General features: G+C 51.4%; 1 protein-coding gene across 4 annotated transcripts in view; it reads right to left on the bottom strand.

The window, feature by feature from the left end:
• BEND3 (BEN domain containing 3) overlaps window positions 1-19,020 on the bottom strand; it is a 31,849-nt gene extending 12,829 nt beyond the window's left edge. The window contains exons 1-3 of one of the 4 annotated variants that reach the window (XM_073220839.1): window positions 17,719-19,020; window positions 4,618-4,665; window positions 4,005-4,204 (exon numbers count right to left, since the gene is read on the bottom strand). In XM_073220839.1, coding sequence (XP_073076940.1) covers window positions 4,005-4,204; window positions 4,618-4,654 — 237 coding nt within the window. In that variant the 5' untranslated portion in view covers window positions 4,655-4,665; window positions 17,719-19,020. The other 3 variants (XM_073220838.1, XM_017640170.3, XM_037012215.2) reach the window with 3 other exon arrangements.
• Window positions 19,021-20,832: the final 1,812 nt, after the last annotated feature.

Below are 20,832 nucleotides of genomic sequence, written 5' to 3'. Positions count from 1 at the left end.
TTCTGGCTTGGACGGTGTTCAGAAGCAAGGGCACTCAGGCCTGCGGTCCCCAGAGGGCGTCAGATGGCTTCCCTTGGCAATTCCACACCATTTTGGTTTGGATAAATGGGGAGGGAGGCAGCTAGATACTGACTACAAGGGCCGGGAGTCAGAGATGGAGCCTGCGCGGTAGTACATAAACACTTCTGGAAGCTGACAAGGGGCAGGCCCTGTGCTGAGCCCCCTATATGGGCCCCCTCAGCGATGCCCACAAGAAATCAGGAAGGCGAGCAGGCCTGCCCCTCCTCACAGCCGGACCTGAGAAGCAGGGAGGTCCTGTAACTGGCAGAGGGCCCCGTAGAGCATGCCCCCCCCACATCTGGGTCATGTCTCTGCTCGTTCTGACATTCACTATTGCCTCCGGGCTACATCACAGAAGGGGGAGGCTCACCTCCCAGGACAGGGAGCAGGGAGCTGAGTGTTCCAGTCACTGCGGGAGGAAGGCTGCCCCACCAGCACCCTGGCACTCACCATCCGTGCCCAAGTCTGCTCATTGATCTGGGGGGGGTATTAGCACTTGCATCACTGGTGTGTGGTTCAGACTAAATGGGGTAAGACAGGGAACGGGCTGCACCGTGAGCCAGTGACTCAACGCGCTTCCTCGCTGCTTCCAGGATGACTGCCGGCTCCTCCCGTCTCCCTCGGGTGAGATGCTGAAGCTCCCACATATGAGGAAGGGTCAGAGAAAACTCAGGGGGAAGGAGAAAGGGCTGCGCACTCTGAGTCAGGACTAGTCCTGTTTTGAGACATCAACATACACTATCATGTCATAGAACTGATGGGTTTGCTAAGTCCCCACGGTTCTGAGGCTATTGATTTACTGACACATCAACTTGAACAAACTTATAAAAGGAAATACTGCCTGAGTTCACATGACACCTTTCTACAAGGAGCTCAAGAATGTCAAAAGGTTCGTATTCATGTACATTTTTTTATAGAACAGGAAGGGGTGACAGGTACCAATCTTATTTTTTAAGAAGTAATGAAAATGAACGAAGCTAGTAAAACACCCAAAATTAAACCCAGGACTAAACATGTCTTTTCCACTCCCAGATCGAATGTGTTGGAACTGCCTGCTGCACCCAGTTCACTGAAAAGTAAACATATGTGATCGATGAGAATATGCACAAATATTCACATACACTCTGAATCCCTTTCTCTCCCAACATGTCAGACTTCCTGGACGATGCTACAAGCTCTGGCCAGACAAAACTTGCTGTGTGACCACATCAGGAAGATCCCCGCGGCCCTCGCGTCAGTGGTGTGACGGGCTGGGAGAGGGACTCCGACGGAGCTTGAGCGGGTGCCGGGTTATTTCCTGACTCGCTTCACAGAAAGATGGGCGCGACTAACACAAATCCTACGAGCCTCCTTCCCTTTCTGCTCCCGAGAATACGAAGATGCCTCTTCCCCATGAGGCCATGACGACAAAAATGTGTCCCATGAAGGGATAAGAGTGGCAGCACCTTTGCAGTGAGGCACTGGAGCCACCTCGGGCTGTCCACGGAGGCCACAACCAACTGCCGCCTGGTCCCCCTTTCTTCCTGCTGTGAGCTTGTCGCTCCTCGCCATGCTGAACTGCCCCCCATCTGTGTGCGCGAGCGTCTCTGCAAGGTGACTTTGCCGCTCCTGCCATGAAGGATGGAGTCTACGTCCGACACGCGACCTGCTTTGCCCAGGCAGACGTCAGCAAGCGTGAGGTGAGCAGAGGCGTGAGAAGCCGGTCCTCTGCAGCTCTCCCAGCCCTGGGGACAAGCCTGCGCGGGCCTCTCGGGAGGTGAGAAGGTGCGTAGAGGGGTGCAGCAGTCATCCCAGCAGCCCGGGGAGGCCCGAGAGAGGGCGGTGAGGTCAGCCCAGGTCACCTGGCCCCACTGTCAGGCCGGATCAGAGAGGCCGCCAGATGACCCACGGAACCGTGAGCAACTACAACAGTGGTTGTTTTAAGGGGCTAAGTTTGGGGGTGGTTTGTCGCACAGCAAAGGCGAACCGGTACACTCAACTCTGTGCTTCATTTTTGAACTCTGGCTTTCCTTGCTAACTTGAAGGAGTTTGCAGAACTGATCATAAGCAGAAATGTGACACACAGAATACGTTTTTATGAGTTCCTTGAAGAGCATAGTGCTTCTCCAACTTCTCGACACTTTCAGAGCAATAACCTCTGGGAATCTGACCCCCCACACATGCACAGGAGAGCAGCCAGTTTATGCAGATGGATGGCCCCTGTGACACTGATTATGGTCACACAAGAGGGGAAACACCTGTATACCAATCATTAAGGGAACAGATAATACAGTATGGTTTAAAGTAGAACGGAAGAAAAGGCAAATGGTTAAATGTGTTTTAAACAAGCTATTCTGCTGACCACCTTGTAGCTTTCACTTGCCACAGCAGAACAAAACCCAAATTTTAATCTGCAGCCATTACTTTCTGCCCTGGAAACTGCCATCCACACATGAAACTTGCCCCAGAGTCACAAGGTACACAGCAGCAAGTGGCTGGTTTTGGAAGCCAGAGGCAAGGGCAGATATTTCTAAATTTATCATTTAAAATGCTCACATAGGTATTAAATAATTCAATTCCCCCACACCCCCTCCCCGGGCATTACAGGTTTCTTCAAATGTATTGCTTAAGTATTATTCATGATGGTCAAAAATGGAGACAACCCAGGTGCCCATCAGCTGATGAACACATAAACAGAAGGTGGTCTACCCACGTGACGGAACGCTGTTTGGCCATAGGAACGAAGATCCGACACGTGCTACAACACAAATGGAACTTGGAAACACTATGTCAAGTAAAAGAAGCTAGACACAAAGGCCACATATTCTATGATACCACTTATATAAAATGTCCAGAATAAGCAAATCCCCAGAGAGAGAACTAGATGAGTGGCTGCTGGGAGCTACGGGTTAGGGAAATGTGGAGTGACTGCCAGCGGGTGTAGGATTTCTTTGTGGGGCGATGAAAATGGTCTAAAACCCATTGTAGTAATTGTCACAGAACTCCAGGACTACACAAAGAACACTAGATTGCACAATTTAAATTGGTGAATTATATAGTATGTGAATTACATCTCAACAAAGCTGGAGATAAAACCCAAATAAAAAAATGAACATATCAATGTTCTATGATGTAGAATATAGATTGGTCCTCGTTATAATGTAACGTAAACATGTACATTTAAATCTGGTGAAAATCTTTATCTCATCATTTTGCTACTGTGTGTGTATGTGTGTGTGTTTGGGATGGAGAGCTTGGGAAAACATTTTCTAAAAGTTTAAGGTGTGACCTGCTGGCCCATGGGGAGGCAGCCCAGGACGGACACCCCATCTCCAAAAGCTGCCCCTCACTCCTCAGTCTTAACTATTTTGCGTGCATGTCTTACCTCCCATCAGGACTGCAGGCTGTGAGGGGACCACCATGCCCAGTTCCATGTCACCCTCTCAGTATTTAGCGAAGTTCAGTACCAACAGGTGATTAAGAAATAAAGCAAACTCATAAAATAGGTAGGTTTAGAGAAACAGGCCTATAAAAGAATTCTCCTGTATAAAGATTCACTGAACAAGCTCCCCTCATAGATATAAAAGATGAATCAGATTTAGGAAAGATCTGCCAACCCTCAACTTTTCCGGATATCGGCGTAAAGTGTGTACTATGTAAAATGTGGTAGGTGTTTACCACGAGTCCCTGCTATCAACAAGCTCTCGCCTTCCCTGTGAAGCAAAGCAAAATGAAAGCTAAAAGCGGCTGCAGCGTGAAGACTTCCCTCCCCCAACAACGGATCCAACACAAGTAGAAATTGCCCTTAGAACCTTCGAGAAAGTGAAGTCAGAGATGGGTCGGCAGAAATGAATGCCTGCTCATGCCCAAGGGCCCAACAACCGCCTGGCTGCCCCCAGGCAGAGACTGGGCATCTCATTGGGGGTCAGCGCGGAAGCCAACTGTGGGGAGGGCTGCGACCTCACCTCGGGAATCAGCCGCCGCCTCTTCACGCTGGGGACGGAGTCAGGCTGGCCGTCGCCACCCGGCTTTCGCTTCCCGACGTCCTGCAGGGCAGTGAAGACGCTGTCCAGGGGGTGATTCTCAGAGGCCCTGGAATTCACCGAGCAGTCAAGGGCAGCATCTTCGACCTCGGCCTCCACCTTCACAGGGTTGTTTTTTAGAACTATGACAGAGAAGAGACAGGGCTCAGCAGAAAGACCGCCGGGCGGCTGGCAGTTCTCTGGGGGGCAGTGGGCTGCCCTTTGACCTTACCACTTAGACAAGTGTCTGGGCACAGGAAAACTGCACTTGCCAACCACATAATTTTTTATCTCACCACATTAGTGCTATACAATAAATTCGTGCTCAGAACATTTTGTTCAAAACTGGATTTAAAGTCTTTTTGGAGGAGGGAGAGAAACAAATACTACCTTTTAAATGATGCTTTTAAGAAAGTAACTCTGGAATAAGATACTTGCATGGGTGGTGGGAGGGGACTTCATGGATTTTTCATTATGTATCTCTGTATTTTTGAACCATGTGAATATATGACCTAATAAAAAATATCGAGTTATATTTTTAAAGAGTTTTTTTTACCTTCCTCTACATCTTCACTGAATTCAGTTGCGTTCATCTTCTATTCCACTAAATGAAAAGACAAAGACAAAGTCTTGACTTACTGATTCATTTCTTCCTCTTCCCTGCCCACGAGAAGACCCCGACCCTCCCGGGCGCAGCGCCGGGGAGGAGAGGACCAGGCCCGTGCCGCCCTGCGCCCTCCCAGAGAACCACGGCCTCTCACTGCCGCCCGCCGATGCCCAGGGGCAGCCAGACTGTCTGTCTGCCTGGAAGTGCTTCTCCAAGACTTCAGGTGGGCAGAACGGGCCTTAAAGCACCGACTAAGGGCCACTTACAGAGCTAGTGAACATTATTCGAGAGAACCAGGTCTTCTGTAAAGGTTCCGGTTTGTATGATGTCCAGTTGGTTTGATTTACAAATTCCAGCCACACAATGAAAAGGCTGCCTAAGGACGGACGCTCGGACCCCGTGGACCTGAGCTGAGGCCTTAGGACTCCAGGTGGCCCGAGGAGACCCGCGCGGTCCAGGAGGGCAGCCGCTAGTCACGTGCTACCGACGACCAGGGACAGGGCCAGTCCAAACGGAGACACGCCGCGCGTGTAAGACACACACCGGATTTCAAAGACAGCAAAGCAAAAAGAATGCTAAATTATCTCAATTTTTTATATTGATTGCCTGCTGAAATGATATTTTGGATTTATTGGGCTAAAGGTTTTTAAAGCTCTTGAGCTCCACACAGGCCCAAACCCTTTCTACTGATAGGGGAACCGGGAGGAAGGGGCTGGTGGTGTCCTGCAGGGGCTGGCGCCTGGCTCCTACTGCCCCGGCAGGAACAGAGCAGACGCCGTCACTAAGAGCACCGCTCAGTCTTTGGGGCTCCCCAAATTACAGAGCAGTGTGCCAACAGACGGTACAAGGTATAAATGATGTAGGAACACTAGGGAAAAAATACACAGGGCAGCCTTTCCTGCCGACACGGGAGCCGTATTCCCACAGCCGATGAAGCTGACTGTGAGCGCTGAGTTCTGAGTTCCAATTCTGGTTACAGATCGGAGGAGAGCAGGGCTGAGGAGCGCCTCCTAGGAAATTCCTATAAGGAAGAGGGAGGCCATGTGCCAAGTTCAGTAGCGCATTCAAGGCATGGTCCTGCTCCAGCCGGCTGAATGGGGGGGTTCGGGGGGCCCGGGAGCCAGAGTCCACGGATCTGTGCTGCCAACTCCGACAACTTCAGAAGCACTAATAACGTAACACTTACAGGGGGTGTGACACACTGTTCTCAGTGTGTCACAACTTTTTGACAAGCACAATTCTTGTCATGCCTGTCATTACTGATTTCCGGAGGCATGAATGGGAAATGTAAGATTTCTCTGAAAGTAATATTGCACGGAAGGCAATTCCCACCTACCAAGCTATGTCTTATCTGAAAAACATATCACAGGAGGTGCTTTTGGGGGAAAGCAAACAGCAAGTGAAATTCAAGAGTCCAGGAACTATTCGACCAGAGGCAAAGCATTGGCAAGTGGGTGAGCTTCGGTCCCTGTTCAGACCAGGGAGCGACTCAGGGCTCATCCTCCCAGACCAGGCTGGGGGCCTCTTAAGGAGAGGCACTGCAGGCCTCCCCCAAAGGCCCGGTGCCTGCCGGCTGCCCTTGAAAGCCCTGCCACGTGGTCCCAGGACCCACTCCCTCAAATTGGGGCAGAAGGGCTAAGCAGCAGCCCAGGAGGAACGAGGAAGGGGCCGAGAGGGTACAGCGCCCAACACATATGACATTCTGGGGAGAAAAGAGACAAGGAGGAGATGGCGATGATTTATCTGGGAGGGAAAAGGGTCAAGGTGAAAGGAAAAGCACAGAGACTCTTGCTCAGAAAGCATTAAAAGGAAGAACAAATCCTAGAAGGAAAGAAAGCAGGGTCAGTGAGAAAACACAGCAGACACAACGCCACGCGCTGGGCAAGGGTGCGGGCCGGCTCACACACACCACACCCGTCCAGACAACTCCTCTGCCTGCAGTGTGGTACGGAGGCGGCTGCACACAGCTGGGGCTGGAATTGTGAGCAGGAAGGCTGTTTTCTGAGCAACCACCATGCGACACTCCAGCAGTCAGTTTAGTACCTGAATTCTGAGCCCCCATGAGTGGTGAGCCACCTGCGGTGGGGGTCACAGGGCTGTGGGGGAGGCGCAGCCTGCTTCCCGGCCATTCAGGAGGCCCAGAGCGCATCTGCTTTGGAAAACATTTCCGTGGCCATTTATAGACCAGGGACAGATGCTAGATTAGCACAGAAGGAGCCCAGAGCGCAGTACAGGGGGCCCCTTCCCTCCCAGCCTGCAAAGCAGCCATGCTCCCCAGGGAGCTGGGGTACTGCTCACCTGCAAGGCCTGGGCCCCACCGCACCTGGCTGCGGGGAGGGCAGTGAGGCAAAGGTCCTCATGAACACCCGCCGCCCAGACCCCAGGCACCTGTACCTCACCCTGAGCCACCTTAACCCCAATGTGACCAATAAACCTAGGGCACATGTCTTCAATATACACAACTTTTACCTGCCAGCCACATCTCAGTGACGCTGGAGAAAACTACCTGCATATCATTTTCACAAAATAAAACATTTGACTACTGGAAGCAGAAGAGGGAACGGAGGGCAGGCAGCTTGTTCGAGGGCCCCACAGCAGCTAAGAGGGTTCAAGCCAAGTCTGTGAGCCTCTCCTGCCTGGGAGAGGAGAGAACAGAATCCTCATTCTTCCGACGAACGCAGGGGCCGGTTTTCAGCCCTGGATCTACCTGCCCAACAGCAGCCCGAGCACCCACATCCCGTTCAACTCCGCACAGCTACTTGCAAAGCCTGTCTGCTCTGTGCTTGGACTCCACCCGATACAATGCAGAACTGCTTCCGGAAGAGGGCTGCGTGGGTCACTCCCCACACCCCAAGCAGACATTGTGATGGCACCCCAACACACCACAGTGGGGAGGAAGAGGTGGGCACCACGCAGCCACTTCCACTTCCCAGTCACCTGCCCAGGTGAGGGGCACAAGGGCACATCCTGGGTGGGCGCCGGGCACGCCGTGTACACAGCTGTGGCCGCGACAGCACCACGTGCCCAGGCTGCTGAGACTGCAACCTGTGCCCACCCAACTTATGGAATTTCTCACTTTTAACCTCTCTCCCTTTTAAAACCTTCTTATTCCTCTCACCACTCATCTCACACTGTCAGTCTAACTATGCAGCTCCATGTCCCGGAAAATCCACTCTTTCTCTCCAAAAGGTGGCTGTTGACATCCCTCAGAAACCCCTGACCAAGCCCAGAGGAACATTTAACTGAGGGAGACATGCTGCTGCTTCTGGTTAAAATACCCCAGGTTCTAACACATCCATGACCTATCCGAGAGTAGCTTTCAAACACAACCAGTCTTCAGTGGTTAATTTAGTAAGTGAAAATGCTTGCTTTTGGTAATGTTGCAGGGCATGAGGGCGTATATATAATTCATTAAAGTGCCTCAGTCTCTGTCCTTTTGCAGAGATGGACACGGGGGAGATCAGAATGTTATCTGACAGTTTAGACCAAGTGCAAAGGGTAAGGTGCTTCAACCGGCTGCGTAAAGGCCGTAACTGCCAGGGCTCTACCTCTGCGCCTCGTGCGGAGCCACGGCCGATCTGGATCCTGAGTATCGGCCAGCGCTTGGCTCAGGGCAGGAAGAGGTCAAGGGGGAGACAGGGACGTGAGAACCATTCACTGGTGCTCAGGAAGAGCCAATTCCTGGATGACACAAAGGAATGGAAAAGCTTTAAAGATTTACAAATTATAGCTCAATTTCTATTTTTAGAGTTCGTTTTTAAAAAAGGAAAATGCTTAGTCTTTTTTTTTTCCTGACAAGGTCATATATATGCACGTGAAACAAAATTCCGAAGGTACAGAAGGGCATTTGGATGAAAAGTCACTGCCTCATCAGGCTGCCCTCCGAGGAGGCTATCGCGTCCGTTTTCCTGCGCATCCTCCCAGCGATATTTGGAGCCAGAGGTTCTCAAAGTGAGCTTTGTATGCAGCGGCCGCCACGGCCGGCTTACACTGCTCGCACACATCTCTGCTCGCCACAACGCCGCTGCTAATGGAGTCAAGTTGGTAGCTTGAAACTGACTGTGGTGGGAGTTTTTTTCTTTTTGGAGAGCCAGTTTACCAGACATTCAAGACCTTTCCAGGAGGCCCATGAGATCAGAATTATTTTCATCATTGACACTGAGATGTTATTGCAGGAGTTTTCCAGAGGCTACACGATGTTATTTTGCAAAAGACTGAATACAGAGGCAGATGCACACATTCCTGTCTTCTAGGCAGTGCAGCACAGAGAAGACAAGTAGTGACTCTGTGGCATCTCACTACACTGATGGGCAGTGACGGCAATGGGGTGTGGGGGAACTTGGTAATACGAGTGTACATCAATGATACCTTAATAAAAAAACACAAATCCCGTCTTCTATAAAGTCAGATATTAAAGAGATCTGCAAAAATAAGAATAGTGCCACTCTTTTCACTACTTTTTTTTTGGGAAATAGTTATATTTCATAAAAAATGTTATGGCATTCACTTGCATTGGATTTATTATGGCTATTTTTAGATGAATTAATAAACATGTACGCATTTTTTGTTTTAACTTCTAACAGTGAATACTGACAGCTATAACCCACATACACAAGCTTTGGGGGTCCTCAGTGATTTTTAAGAGCATAAAGGGATTCAGAGAAGTAAGATCCTGCTCCTTGCTTTTTTCACTTGGTACATCATGGAAATTTCTGTATCACCTCTTTTTTTTAGTTTGAGCTTCCTGAGCAGCAGACTGGGAGACAAGGGTTGGGAGGGAGTAGTTTTGGAGTAGTTTCTTCAGAAAGAGACCAAGAAGGGCTGAGAGGAGCGTGTTTATGGCTTCACAGGGGGAGCCCCTGGCTACAGGCAGGCTGAGGTTAGCAGTGGGGGCGTCCACAGGCTCCTGGACCGCAGAAACCCCGCTGCGCCCTTCCCGCCCGGCTCCCCCCAGCACTGCCCAGCACTCCGCACCCTCAATGGAGACTCAATGCAAACACCAGCCCACGCTGCGCTACGAGCTTTCAGCAAACTTACTTAAGCTAACAAGCCTATGAGGCAGAAACTCTTGTTAGTCTCGCTTTACAGTGAGGAAACTGAGGCCCAGTTTTAGAGCCAAAGGGACCTCAGTGAGCCACTCGCTTTACAGGTGTGGGACCAGAGGCTCCAAAGGTCAGGGCCATGCTCCAGAACACGCCATCAGGAGAGGCCCACGGCGCTCTGGGGACTGCACGCCCCACTGTGGGCCGGGGAGCTGCCCTCTGTGCAGGGGTCTCACCCCCTGCACAGCTTATTTACCAGGATTGTAGCCAACACAGGTAGGGATGGGGAACCTGGGGGATGAAGAGGGGGCTCTGGGAACGTGTGTGGGAAGGGATACAAAGTAACAGAAGATAAAAGTAACAGAAAGGAAAGAGCAGTCAGACCCCCAAAGTTGGACGTATTATATGAGGGTTTCCATGACAACCATGACTCCTATCTAGTAAACACAGGCCGCATGTCACAGCTGTGTGAAAGACCACCGATGTGTACAATTTTGTGATCTGGATACAATTTTAAATTCTAACACATTCCTAGAGACTTCTTTCCATTGGTGGGAGAAATAATGCTTATCGAGACAACTTCTAGGGGTACAACCTACTTCAGAAAGAACTTCGTCAATGTTTAAACAGGCCTATCTTGATCTTCTTTTATCACTTTCAGCTCACAAAGACCTATAACCCCATCCTTCAGTCACTTACAGAGCTTCACACACCTTGACCATGGTGATACACAGTTCCTGTAATAAGCAAAGGCCAGGAGAACAAAGACCCTGGGCTAACAGATCTTTTACTTGACGGCTGATTTTAGATGAAGCGCAGGCGGCAATCCCAGGCCTGACTGAGGATGGGAATCCTGGTAGGAGCGGACCTTGCATTGCCATGAGCTGTTATTAAGGACTGCTACATTGCACAAGAGGCTGCAGAGAAAATGAGAGACACCCTGAATGTGACCTGGACTGGGATCACCGTTGATCACTATTGTTATTTTCATTACACCTGCCTAGGAAGTCAGCTGTTATACATTTTTCTCAACACATGACTTCAAAACCTCTACTGACAGAAGGAGCCAAGCATTAAAGTATGTGCAAAGATTCAAAATCAACTGCTCATTACAGGGCTACCCAGTCAATAACAACATACTTGGAGGTTCACTGGGGATATCTCAACTACGTAATTCAAAAATGCCATAAAGCAGCTGGAAGAAAATATGCCGAAATGTTAATGACCTCTAATGAGGAGGCTTGTGGATTATTTTTTTCTCAGTATTTTCCTCCACTTTCCAAACACTCAACAGTGAGCATGCAATTCTTCAAAAATAAAAAATAAAAATTTTTAAACAGAAAAATGGAAAGTATTAGCAAATCCTTACTTCCTGGCCAGGCCATAGTCTAAACTATGTCTACAAACAGCAACAAGCTAAGAATGTAAAGTCATATCCCGTAACTTCTAAACTTTTAAAATAAAATGTTCTAAGAAACACTTTAACAACGGACACATTAAGTGAAGATCTTTCATTGCCCAGCTGACCCTGAATGACGCGGCCCAGGAGGGGTACAATGCTCCTCGGGGATGGGGAAAGTCTTGGCTCACAAGGAGCGTAAAAAAGGTGAGAGACCAACTTTGAACCCTAAGGAAATGTCATTTCCTAGTGGGCGCATTACAGCTCAACAGGTGCATCTGCCTGACTCTTGGAAGTATTTTTCAAAATAAGCTAAATTTGGTGGGAGGAAAATAAAAAAAATCCAGACTGTCCTCTGGGTGAGGGACCCAAGCTGAGCACCAAGGCAGGTCATTCAGAGGGTTTGTGATGGGAGAGCAGTTCAGGGACCCGTCAGGGCCGAGATGCCTACCTCGCTGGGCTTCTGCGTTCCAGCAGACAGATGACTGAGAATGAGGTCCTTTCTTTGGGGTTCTCTTGTGTCTGAACAGCCCGGGAGATGTTCTGACTGGCACCCGGACCCTCTTCCCCCAACTCCTCAAAGCTGGACCAAGCTGGGCAGCCGGAGTCCAGGGCAGGAGGCAGTATGGAGGGCAGGCAGTGAGGTGGTGTGGGGGGCTGAGGAGAGGCCAGCCTCCAGAAGAGGAGTGTTGTGAGGTCCCGGTCAGAAATGGGTAGTAGGGGGGTCACACAAGAATCTGACTCGGGGGGAGTTAATGTGAGCAGGGGGCACCTGGTGTGGTGATTCCTCGGCAAAGTGCTTTCCCCTCCGGGGACCACTGGTGTCTTCCGGAATGTCCCCGGGCTTTCAAAGGAAAAACTTTCTCTAGTGTGGCCCCTTGGGGTCTGGGAGGGGCCCAGGGGCCTCTCCATCAGGTCCTTTAGGAGGACTGGTGCTCCAGAGAGAGCGGCCAGCTAGGCCTCTCCAGAGGGCAGCTGAGGCAAATCAGAGGCACCACAGGCGACGAGCAGCAGGCCCAGAAATGGGAAGTACTTGGGCTTCCTGAAACCTCAGGCTCAAATCCCAGCCAGCTGACTCAGGATTCTCCTCCGCTAAGTGGGAACCTAGGACTCGCCGCTGCGCTGAGGTTCGCCAGGAAGCCCAGGCCCTGACCTCAGGCCGCCCATGGGCAAACCCTCCCCACTTCCCAAGACCTGTTTCCAGGTGCAAAATGAAGCAAACGCTCATCACCGGTCGACTTGAGCACGTGAGCCCCAGAAGCAACGCGATCAGAAGCGGAGGCCCTGGGGACCGTGGGGCACAGAAGGTAAAGCAGAGAGCACACCGTTTTAAAGGTGTTGATAGCAGAACAGGCTCAAGGACTTTAAAAGTTGAAGACCTAAGTCGTCCCTTCCACCCCTGCCTCACCACGTGACTGGACTCAGCGATGCCTCTCTACCACAGTCACACAGAGTTCTAGAAACTGCAGAGAGGAAAGGACAGCAGCCAACCCCAGGTAGCACCGGCCCCACAGCTCCCCACGCAATCCTACGAGCTCTTACTATGGAGGTGCAGAGCCAGTAGGGCCAGTAGTGCGCTTCACTCAGGGCGGGAGCGCTGCCTACAGCAGCCAGAGGGACAGGACTGGGGGCACCCGAGGGGGCGGCCCCACTCCAGCCTTCTGAGAGGAGCTGGGACCGAATGCAACACGGCCGTCCTGGGCCTTGCTTCCTCCCCTCCTGAGCATCCATCGGTAGGCGCAGCTCTGGCCAGATGGGCCCTGGGACGGCCCAGGCGGGGACTAGGGCATCTGATCTCAGAGAAAATGGAATTCCCCACTGAACTCTAGGGTCAGGTGCACCTGGGTTAGAAGCTGGGCTCCACTAAGTTTAGCTTCTGAGACTGAGGCTGCTGACCTGATTCTCCCTCCTGTGAAACGGCACTGAACACCTACCGCACCTCGAGTGTTTGTGAAAACTACAGAGGAGAAAGGGCCTGGCACCTTAGCACTCAGTAAATGTTACCTATTATAAAGCCTTTTTTTTGAAATGCATTTTAATAGTGAATAATTTTTTTAAACTGCAAAATTAAATAAAATGGCTTAAAGCTTTTAAAGAAGTTTAGTAACTTTTCTTTTAAATGAAACAAAGAAACACACTGGAAGTGGGTGAAATCAAATCAAATGCTCTCTCTCCCTGAGGACAGGAAGAATGTTCCCATGCCATCCACTCTCGCGGGCCCCCTCTGGGTTCACAGGCACATGGGCTGGGAGTGCGGGGCTCTCAGAAGTGGCATCCTGCCCGTGGGACTTGCAGGACATGTTTGCAATTTGTTTTTATTTTTAGACACATGTGCAAATGCAGTCTGAAAAATACCAGTCCTCTCAAAACCAGGGCAATTTCCCTGAGGTTTTCTGAAGCTGTCATTGTCGCGGCCTTCCCTGTTCCACCAGAGCACCAGCTCATCTTCTAGCATGGCCCAGAGGACAGCCGCACAGCCCTGCCTACCTGCAACCCGGCATCTGACACTTCAGACCCTGAATTCTCGGAACATGACGGAATGGGACGTCTCCCTCGGCGAGGAGGCCCTACTCCGAAGCCGTCCCTGGCCTCATTATGGGTTACCTCCTCAGACATCCGCATCAGGAGGCCCCAGACTCTGCTTGTAACTCCAACCTCGGCATGCAGACGCCGGGTCTCAAGGCGGGAAGGAGGGCCAGCGCATGGCAGCTGCCACCCACTGGACAGCAGTGACTCATTCTCCTAGGAGGTAAAGCTGCATTTCCTCTGTACTTCCCACTTTTTCAAGTGTGTGTAGTCTTGTGACCACATGAGCTAATTAGAGTTGGAATGGAGTCTGGTGTCAACTAGCCCCCACACACCCTGAACCTCCATCCTTCCATTACTAGCTCCACGCTCAAACCAAGAGCCCCTTCTGCACAGAAGGCCAACAAGTGGTTTATTCAACTGAGCAACCCAAGGCTCTTGCAGTCATGCAACTGCATTTGCCTGGCCAGTGGTAACTGAAAATCAGACAAGAGGACAGGTGGCCCCTGGTAAAGAACAAAAAAACTAGGTCACCTCAACAAACACAAAGCAAATAATCCAATTAAAAAATGGGCAGAGGAGCTGAACAGACACTTCTCCAAAGAAGAAATTCAGATGGCCAACAGACACATGAAAAGATGCTCCACATCGCTAGTCATAAGAGAAATGCAAATTAAAACCACAATGAGATAGTACCTCACACCAGTAAGGATGGCCACCATCCAAAAGATAAACAACAACAAAAGTTGGTGAGGTTGTGGAGAAAGGGGAACCCTCCTACACTGCCGGTGGCAATGTAAATTAGTTCAACCATTGCGGAAAAGCAGTATGGAGGTTCCTCAAAAAGCTCAAAATAGAAATACCATTTGACCCAGGAATTCCACTTCTAGGAAATTACCCTAAGAATACAGCAGCCCAGTTTGAAAAAGACAGATGCACCCTTATGTTTATTGCAGCACTGTTTACAATAGCCAAGAAATGTAAGCAACCTAAGTGTCCATCAGTAGATGAATGGATAAAGAAGATGTGGTACATATACAATGGAATGTTATTCAGCCATAAGAAGAAAACAAATCCTACCATTTGCAACAACATGGATGGAGCTGGAGGGTATTATGCTCAGTGAAATAAGCCAGGCAGAGAAAGACAAGTACCAAACGATTTCACTCATCTGTGGAGTATAAGAACAAAGAAAAAACTGAAGGAACAAAACAGCAGCAGAATCACAGAACCCAAGAATGGACTCAGTTACCAAAGGGAAAGGGACTGGGGAGGATGGATGGGTAGGGAGGGATAAGGGGGGAGGAGAAAGGGGGTATTATGATTAGCATGTATAATATGGGGGGGGGGGCCTGGGGAGGGCTGTGCAACACAGAGAAGACAAGTCATGATGCTACAGCATCTTACTATGCTGATGGACAGTGACTGTAATGGGGTTTGTGGGGGGCACTTTGTGAAGGGGGTAGCCTAGTAAACATAATGTTCCTCATGTAATTGTAGATTAATGATATCAAAAGAAAAAAAAAGAAAAAGAACAAAAAAACCGAGGTTGACTTTAAGTACATGCATTTTAAGTTGGATTAAAAACAGAGGGAAGGGCATCTTACCAGGTGAGCTGCTGAGAAAAACTCAGCTCTCAAACAACTGTTTGTAAAAAAAAAAAAAAAAACTGATCATTCCATAACTACTATGCCAGGCATTAATTAACCACCAGTCCAGTGAAACAGCACCTATTGTGTCTGACACACTGAAGGCCTGATGCCAGCACAGAGAGCTCTCAGCTTGGCATGTGCGGGTCACGTGTGGCAGCTACTTCTAGAAAGCACAGGAGCTCTGTGCTGGAACAGTGTTGGGACAGGCACAGGAGCACCACAAGGCAGAGAAGAGCAACTGTCTGATCTGGGGGAGGACTTTCACGGCGAGAGCAAGGCCATGCTCGCAAAGCACATGAGAAACTTTTCTTGGTTCATGTATTCTTTTGTGACCTTAAATTTCATTATTTTTTTAATTACCATACAGTAAGATTTACTCTGGGGTTATACAGGTCTATGAAAGAAACACACACAGTCATTCCTGTAACCACCATCAAGAAGATAGAGCCTAATTCTACAAATAATTCCTCCAAACTTAGGTTAGCCAGTGATGGGCACAATGGACAGTAAGGGTAACAGACACCTTACTAATGGGTGCCAGAAAAAACCGCTACACCCCAACCTTCCATGCAGGACACTGGATTATTTTTGCTGGTTGCTAGCAACGTTCACCTGTAGGTTATGAAATCTGAGGTATTTAAAAGATGTCCTTAAATTTTCCATCAGGATCAACACAATTCCTAAGAGCACGCTGCTCCCTCAGTGGTTCAGGGTCTTTCTAGACGACCCCAGGAAGTGGCAGGTGGGGCATTCCCGCAGGGGCTTTTGAATCCCCCTCTTCCTAATTACTGGACACTCTGCTATTCCTCCGGTCGTGGGAGGGATGCTCAGGGGCCCAGGAGGTACAAAGGGAGTGACCAGACACAGTGAGCGGAAGATGTGCTGGCGTGGAACTGGGACGCAGCCCGCCTCCGAGGTGCCAAGTGGTCTCTTCTGGCTGTCACTAGTACTTCCCATGTGCAGGGAAGGGACGACAGGAACCTTCTGCTAAACGATTCCAACGAGGAGGTTGTCTCGGGAAGAGCCCGCGTTCAGGAGCGGAGGTTTTATGTGGCAGAACTTTAAAGGCTCTGCTTTTACTCGTGAGTTTCATTTCAAATTCTTCACGCGGACACACCTGAGCAGTCGAACCCTTTTACCTCCGTACAAAACGCCTTGTAGCAAAACATCCGTGTCGGCACGCAAGGCCCTCCCAGGCGTTGCAACACGACTCCCCGATAAGGCGGGGGCGAAGTCCGCGTGGGAAGCGGCCTCACCACGCACAGGGGCCGGGAGGCCCCGGGTCGGGCGCCCGGCCCGCCGTCCGCTCGGGCCGCGGGAACTGCGAACGCGCCGTGGACGCCCAGGGAGGGGGCGCCGCGCCCCCTGGCGGCGGGGCCCGAACCCGGCGGCTCCCGGCCGCCGCCGCCGCCGCCGCCGCGGGCCTGCCTCGCTCCATTTGCAGACTCGGGAGCGGCGCCCCTCCGCGCGGCGGCTCCCCCGGCCTCCCGCTCCCGGCGCGGCGGCCCCCTCCAGTCTCCGCCCCCTGCTTCGGGCCCGACGCCCCTTTCTCCGCGCCGAGCCGGCCCCGCCGGGCGCGAGCGCCCCGCCCGCCGCGGGCTCCGCCGAGCCTCCCGCCGCCCGAGTCGCTGCGCCGCGGCGCCCGGCGGGCCCGAGCTGGAGGACGCGGCCGGCCCCACTCCGCGCTCTCCCGCCGCGTGCGGGCCCCCGGGGCCGCCATGCGGGCGCGGTGCTCCGCGCGGGCACAAAGGGGCGCGCGGCACGATGGGCGCGGGAGCCCGTGGGCGCCCGCCGGCGGCCCGGCCCAGCGCGGGGTGGGCGCTTCTCCAGCGGCGCCCGGCGCAGCGCCCCCCACGCAACCTCCCCCCCCCCCCCCGCGCCCGCCCCGCCCGGCGCGGCCGCCCTCCCGCCGCCGCCACCGCCGCCGCGCGCTTACCTGCGGCCCGAGTTCCGCACTTGGCCGGGCGGCCCGCGCCGGGTCCGGGCGCCACGTGGGGGGGAGCGCGGGCGGGGAGGGGGGCCGCGCGGCCCGGCCGGGGCGTCGCTGGGGCGGCGGCGGGCGCCGGCTCTCCCCCTTTGTGTGTGGCCGTGCGCTGCGCTCTCGCGTGACGTGACGGGAGCCCGTGTGTCATTTCCGCACAAGGACACAGGCGCCCCCGCCGCGGGGGAACCGGCGGCCCTCCGCCCCACCCGCCGCCCCTCCCCCTCAGCGGGGCACACGCGGGACGGCGGCGGCGGCAGGGCGGGAGCGCCGCGGCGGGGAGCGGGGCGCGCGCCCCGGGGGCCCAGGGGCCCGGCGCGCCCGCCCGGCGCCGCCGCACGTGGGCCCGGCCGGCGGGCGCGCGGGGAAGGCAGCCGCGCACCCACGGCGCCGCGTCCCCCCCGCGGGGCATTCCCGGCGGCGGGGTTGCTCCGACCCGCGGAGTTGGACCTGAAAAGCCTCTTTTTCGACTTTGTTTCCTGCGCGGGACGGCGGCCGTGCGGGGCGCCTCCTGCCCTCGCGCCGCCGCCGCCGCCGAGCTCGCGGCCCCCGGGCTCCCGCGCCGCGGTCGGCACAAAGGCTTCGGGCGCGGGGCCTGCAGCGCCGGGCCGCGGGGAGGCCGCCCGGCGCTGGAAGCGCTGCCCTGGCCACTCCCCCAGCGGCGTGGCCGCCCCGTGAGGCCAGCGGCTGAGATCGGCCTCCACTCGCCACCCGAAGTTTTGAGGTTTGAGGCGGCGGAGCGAGCGACTCAGCCGTGCGCGCGCCCCGGACCCACGTGCCGGGCGGACCCGCGGCAGGTCTGCGCCCAGCTCTTAAAATAGAAAAGCCCGAGTCCCCGGCTCCGCAGAGGCTGATTCTTCCTACTCCGGACTCCCGGACGGCGGATTCCGAGCTGATAGATAAATACGAACACTACCCCTGGGGTAATTTCTGGACTGTCGGCATTTGCAGGGCTGTGTTGTGGGGGTCAGGGAAGCCCAGTCCAACAGTTAAACACCTTTATGTTTTAGGCAGACAATGGGAATAACATTTGAAAAAGTCAACTTTAATTTGCCCGTTCAAGAAAGTGTAAAAGACAAAATGCAAATGCTCCCATCTGCTGGCCACAGCTGACTGGCTGCGGAGTGGACCATGTGGCCCAGCCCCCGCGGTCAGTGAGCAGTGGAATGGGTTTTAAAGGGAGGCGTACGCTGGGCTCCCTCGCTGCCCGGGCACCGGGCTTGGGGTCACCGTATTCTCCAGACGACGCCAACTGGGCACTTGGTAGTCATGCAGATTTCTCCCCTTCGGGTTTGAAATGAAAAGGCATGGGGTTATCGCAGATCTTTGAGGAACTACGGGGGAACTTTCTCGAACTGCGTTTAAAGAGCCCTTTTTCAGAAGCCAGTACTAATTGCTATGCAAAATGAGCAAGCAGCCGGGAGCACCAAGCCCTGCTTCCAGGGGGTGCTTCTATAAAAGAAGCCATACGTGCTCAGTGTCATTCAAAACAGGATGATGAAGAGAATGGGGCTGAGATAGCAGCCCTTCAAATTCAAAAGACTTGAGTCGCCCTATCTACATGTAAAATAGGGCGGAGGGAGGAAGGGAGGGGGACCGCTTGAGGGAAGAATGGTTAATTTATACCTTCCCAGAACGATTCTGCCGGGAATTTGACTTTTGTACTCTCGCATTAAGTAAATACGACGTACATATATGTACAGTACGTCGTTTGGCTTAGTTAACAGATACGGCAGTTTTAGTTTCACCTCCAACTTAATGTGACAGCTGTAATTGGAATTATAGTAGTATAAATTGCACTTCATTAGTTCAGTTTTCTAGGATTTCCCAGCACAAGAGTTAGGAAGAGATAGGAGCAGCATTTAAGCTCATTTTGCACTTTTAAGCCATTTTACAGAAGTGATTTAAAAATGTATATTGAACTTGTTACGTTTTTGCAAAGGGGAGTAGATGTAATGTGCATTGTGAAGGACTATGTTTAGCTAGTCTTTCACGGTATCAACTCAGGTATTTAAGGACAAATTATATAATAAAACAAATTGAATAGAAATTAAAGTTTCTTTGTTCAAGGTTTTTTTTTAAAGCAAAGATCCTGTCAAATAACAATTTCATTAGTAAATAGCGTCTTAAGGTAAACAACATGCTTAACTGTCATAGCTGACTTTCCAAAACATACCTCTTAGGAAACTACAAAGTGACCTTGAGTATTATTGTAAAATATGCATCTTAATTTGCATAACTGGATCAATCTTAAAGTAAGCTGTTTGTTTCAAATAAGTTATTAACAGAAATGGAAGTCATTACTCTCAAAAGGAAATAACCTACCTTGAAATGTTTGTGTATGTTCTTTTTTTTTAAGGAAGAAGGGAAAATAATACAGGTGAAATCAACTGCATTGAGATAGTGTTCTAGGTGTATTTTGGAGCCTTTAAAAAATGGTACTTCTGAAAGTGCTATTGGATAAAAGCATTGTGTTCTGAAAAAAATGTGATTAAAGATGGAGGAAGATGGGGAGAGAATGAGGTATAAAAGACACTGTCCAGAACACAACCTTGAGAAGTCAGTAGGAGTGACATTTCACAGTTCCTAAGGGTGCGTACAAAAGACCCAGAAAAAGACAACAAGCTGTTTTATAGATCTCCTTGATTGGAAATGCATTTTTCAATATATCAAATTAGAGCTGCTGCAGCAATTGGTCTAATGAACTCATTCCCAATTTTACCTGAGAAAAATGCAGCAGAGGGGGAAATGGGCTACTTGGCCATATAAAAGACTCCTTCCTAACACAGTAACTGTAAAAGCCCAAATGGAAGACTGCACAGCACTAAATAAAGAGTGGGGTATCTGTGTGTGTGTGTGTGTGTGTAAAGTATATGTAAGTAAGAGTGGCAGACAGACATTAGGTCTCAGATATCTTTTAACTGTAATTCTATGGGTTTCTATCATCACTAAAGTATATTTATACTTGCCAGCACAATATTTAGTAGGGCTTTTTTCCCAGCAGTTAAATCCTGAAACAATGCGACAGATTTCACTGCTGCTCGTGAGGCGCTTCCGCTTTACTTCTTGCCTGGTGGATGTGCAATTTTGCCAAGTCTTCAACTTCAAACAGAAGCAGCTGGCAGATCCCGATTCCATGAATACTCAGAGCAGAAAAGAGGGAAAAAGAGGAGGGGCAGGGAGCATGAATTAACTTTAGGAAATAGAATTTATGGAAAGACACATCCTGCTATGTAACTTGCCAAACCGACTTTATGCTGGGAAGTTAGGCTCAGGAGGTTGGGTTTAACCTGCTGTGTGCAGGGGTGGGATGAGGGTGGGAGAATTACCTTTAGTGGAATCAGAAGCCAGCAAATGACACAACATGACCCAGTGTGGGGCGAGGGGGTGGGGCCGAGGGGTGATGAAGTCCTGAATGAAAAGCTGCAGAGAATTGTGGTGTTTTCCTTATGTGTAGAAGAACTATTTAATAATTTATGGCAGTTTGAGATTGTAAGCACCCAACACATACATTAGGACCTGATTTTAGTTGACTATCTGGATTTTGCAAAAAGAAATCTTCGG

The sequence above is a fragment of the Manis javanica genome, chromosome 13 (assembly GCF_040802235.1).
Source record: "Manis javanica isolate MJ-LG chromosome 13, MJ_LKY, whole genome shotgun sequence".
NCBI lineage: Eukaryota > Metazoa > Chordata > Mammalia > Pholidota > Manidae > Manis > Manis javanica.
The sequence above is the reverse complement of the archived record's forward strand: the minus strand, read 5'-3'. Positions and strand labels throughout refer to the sequence as shown.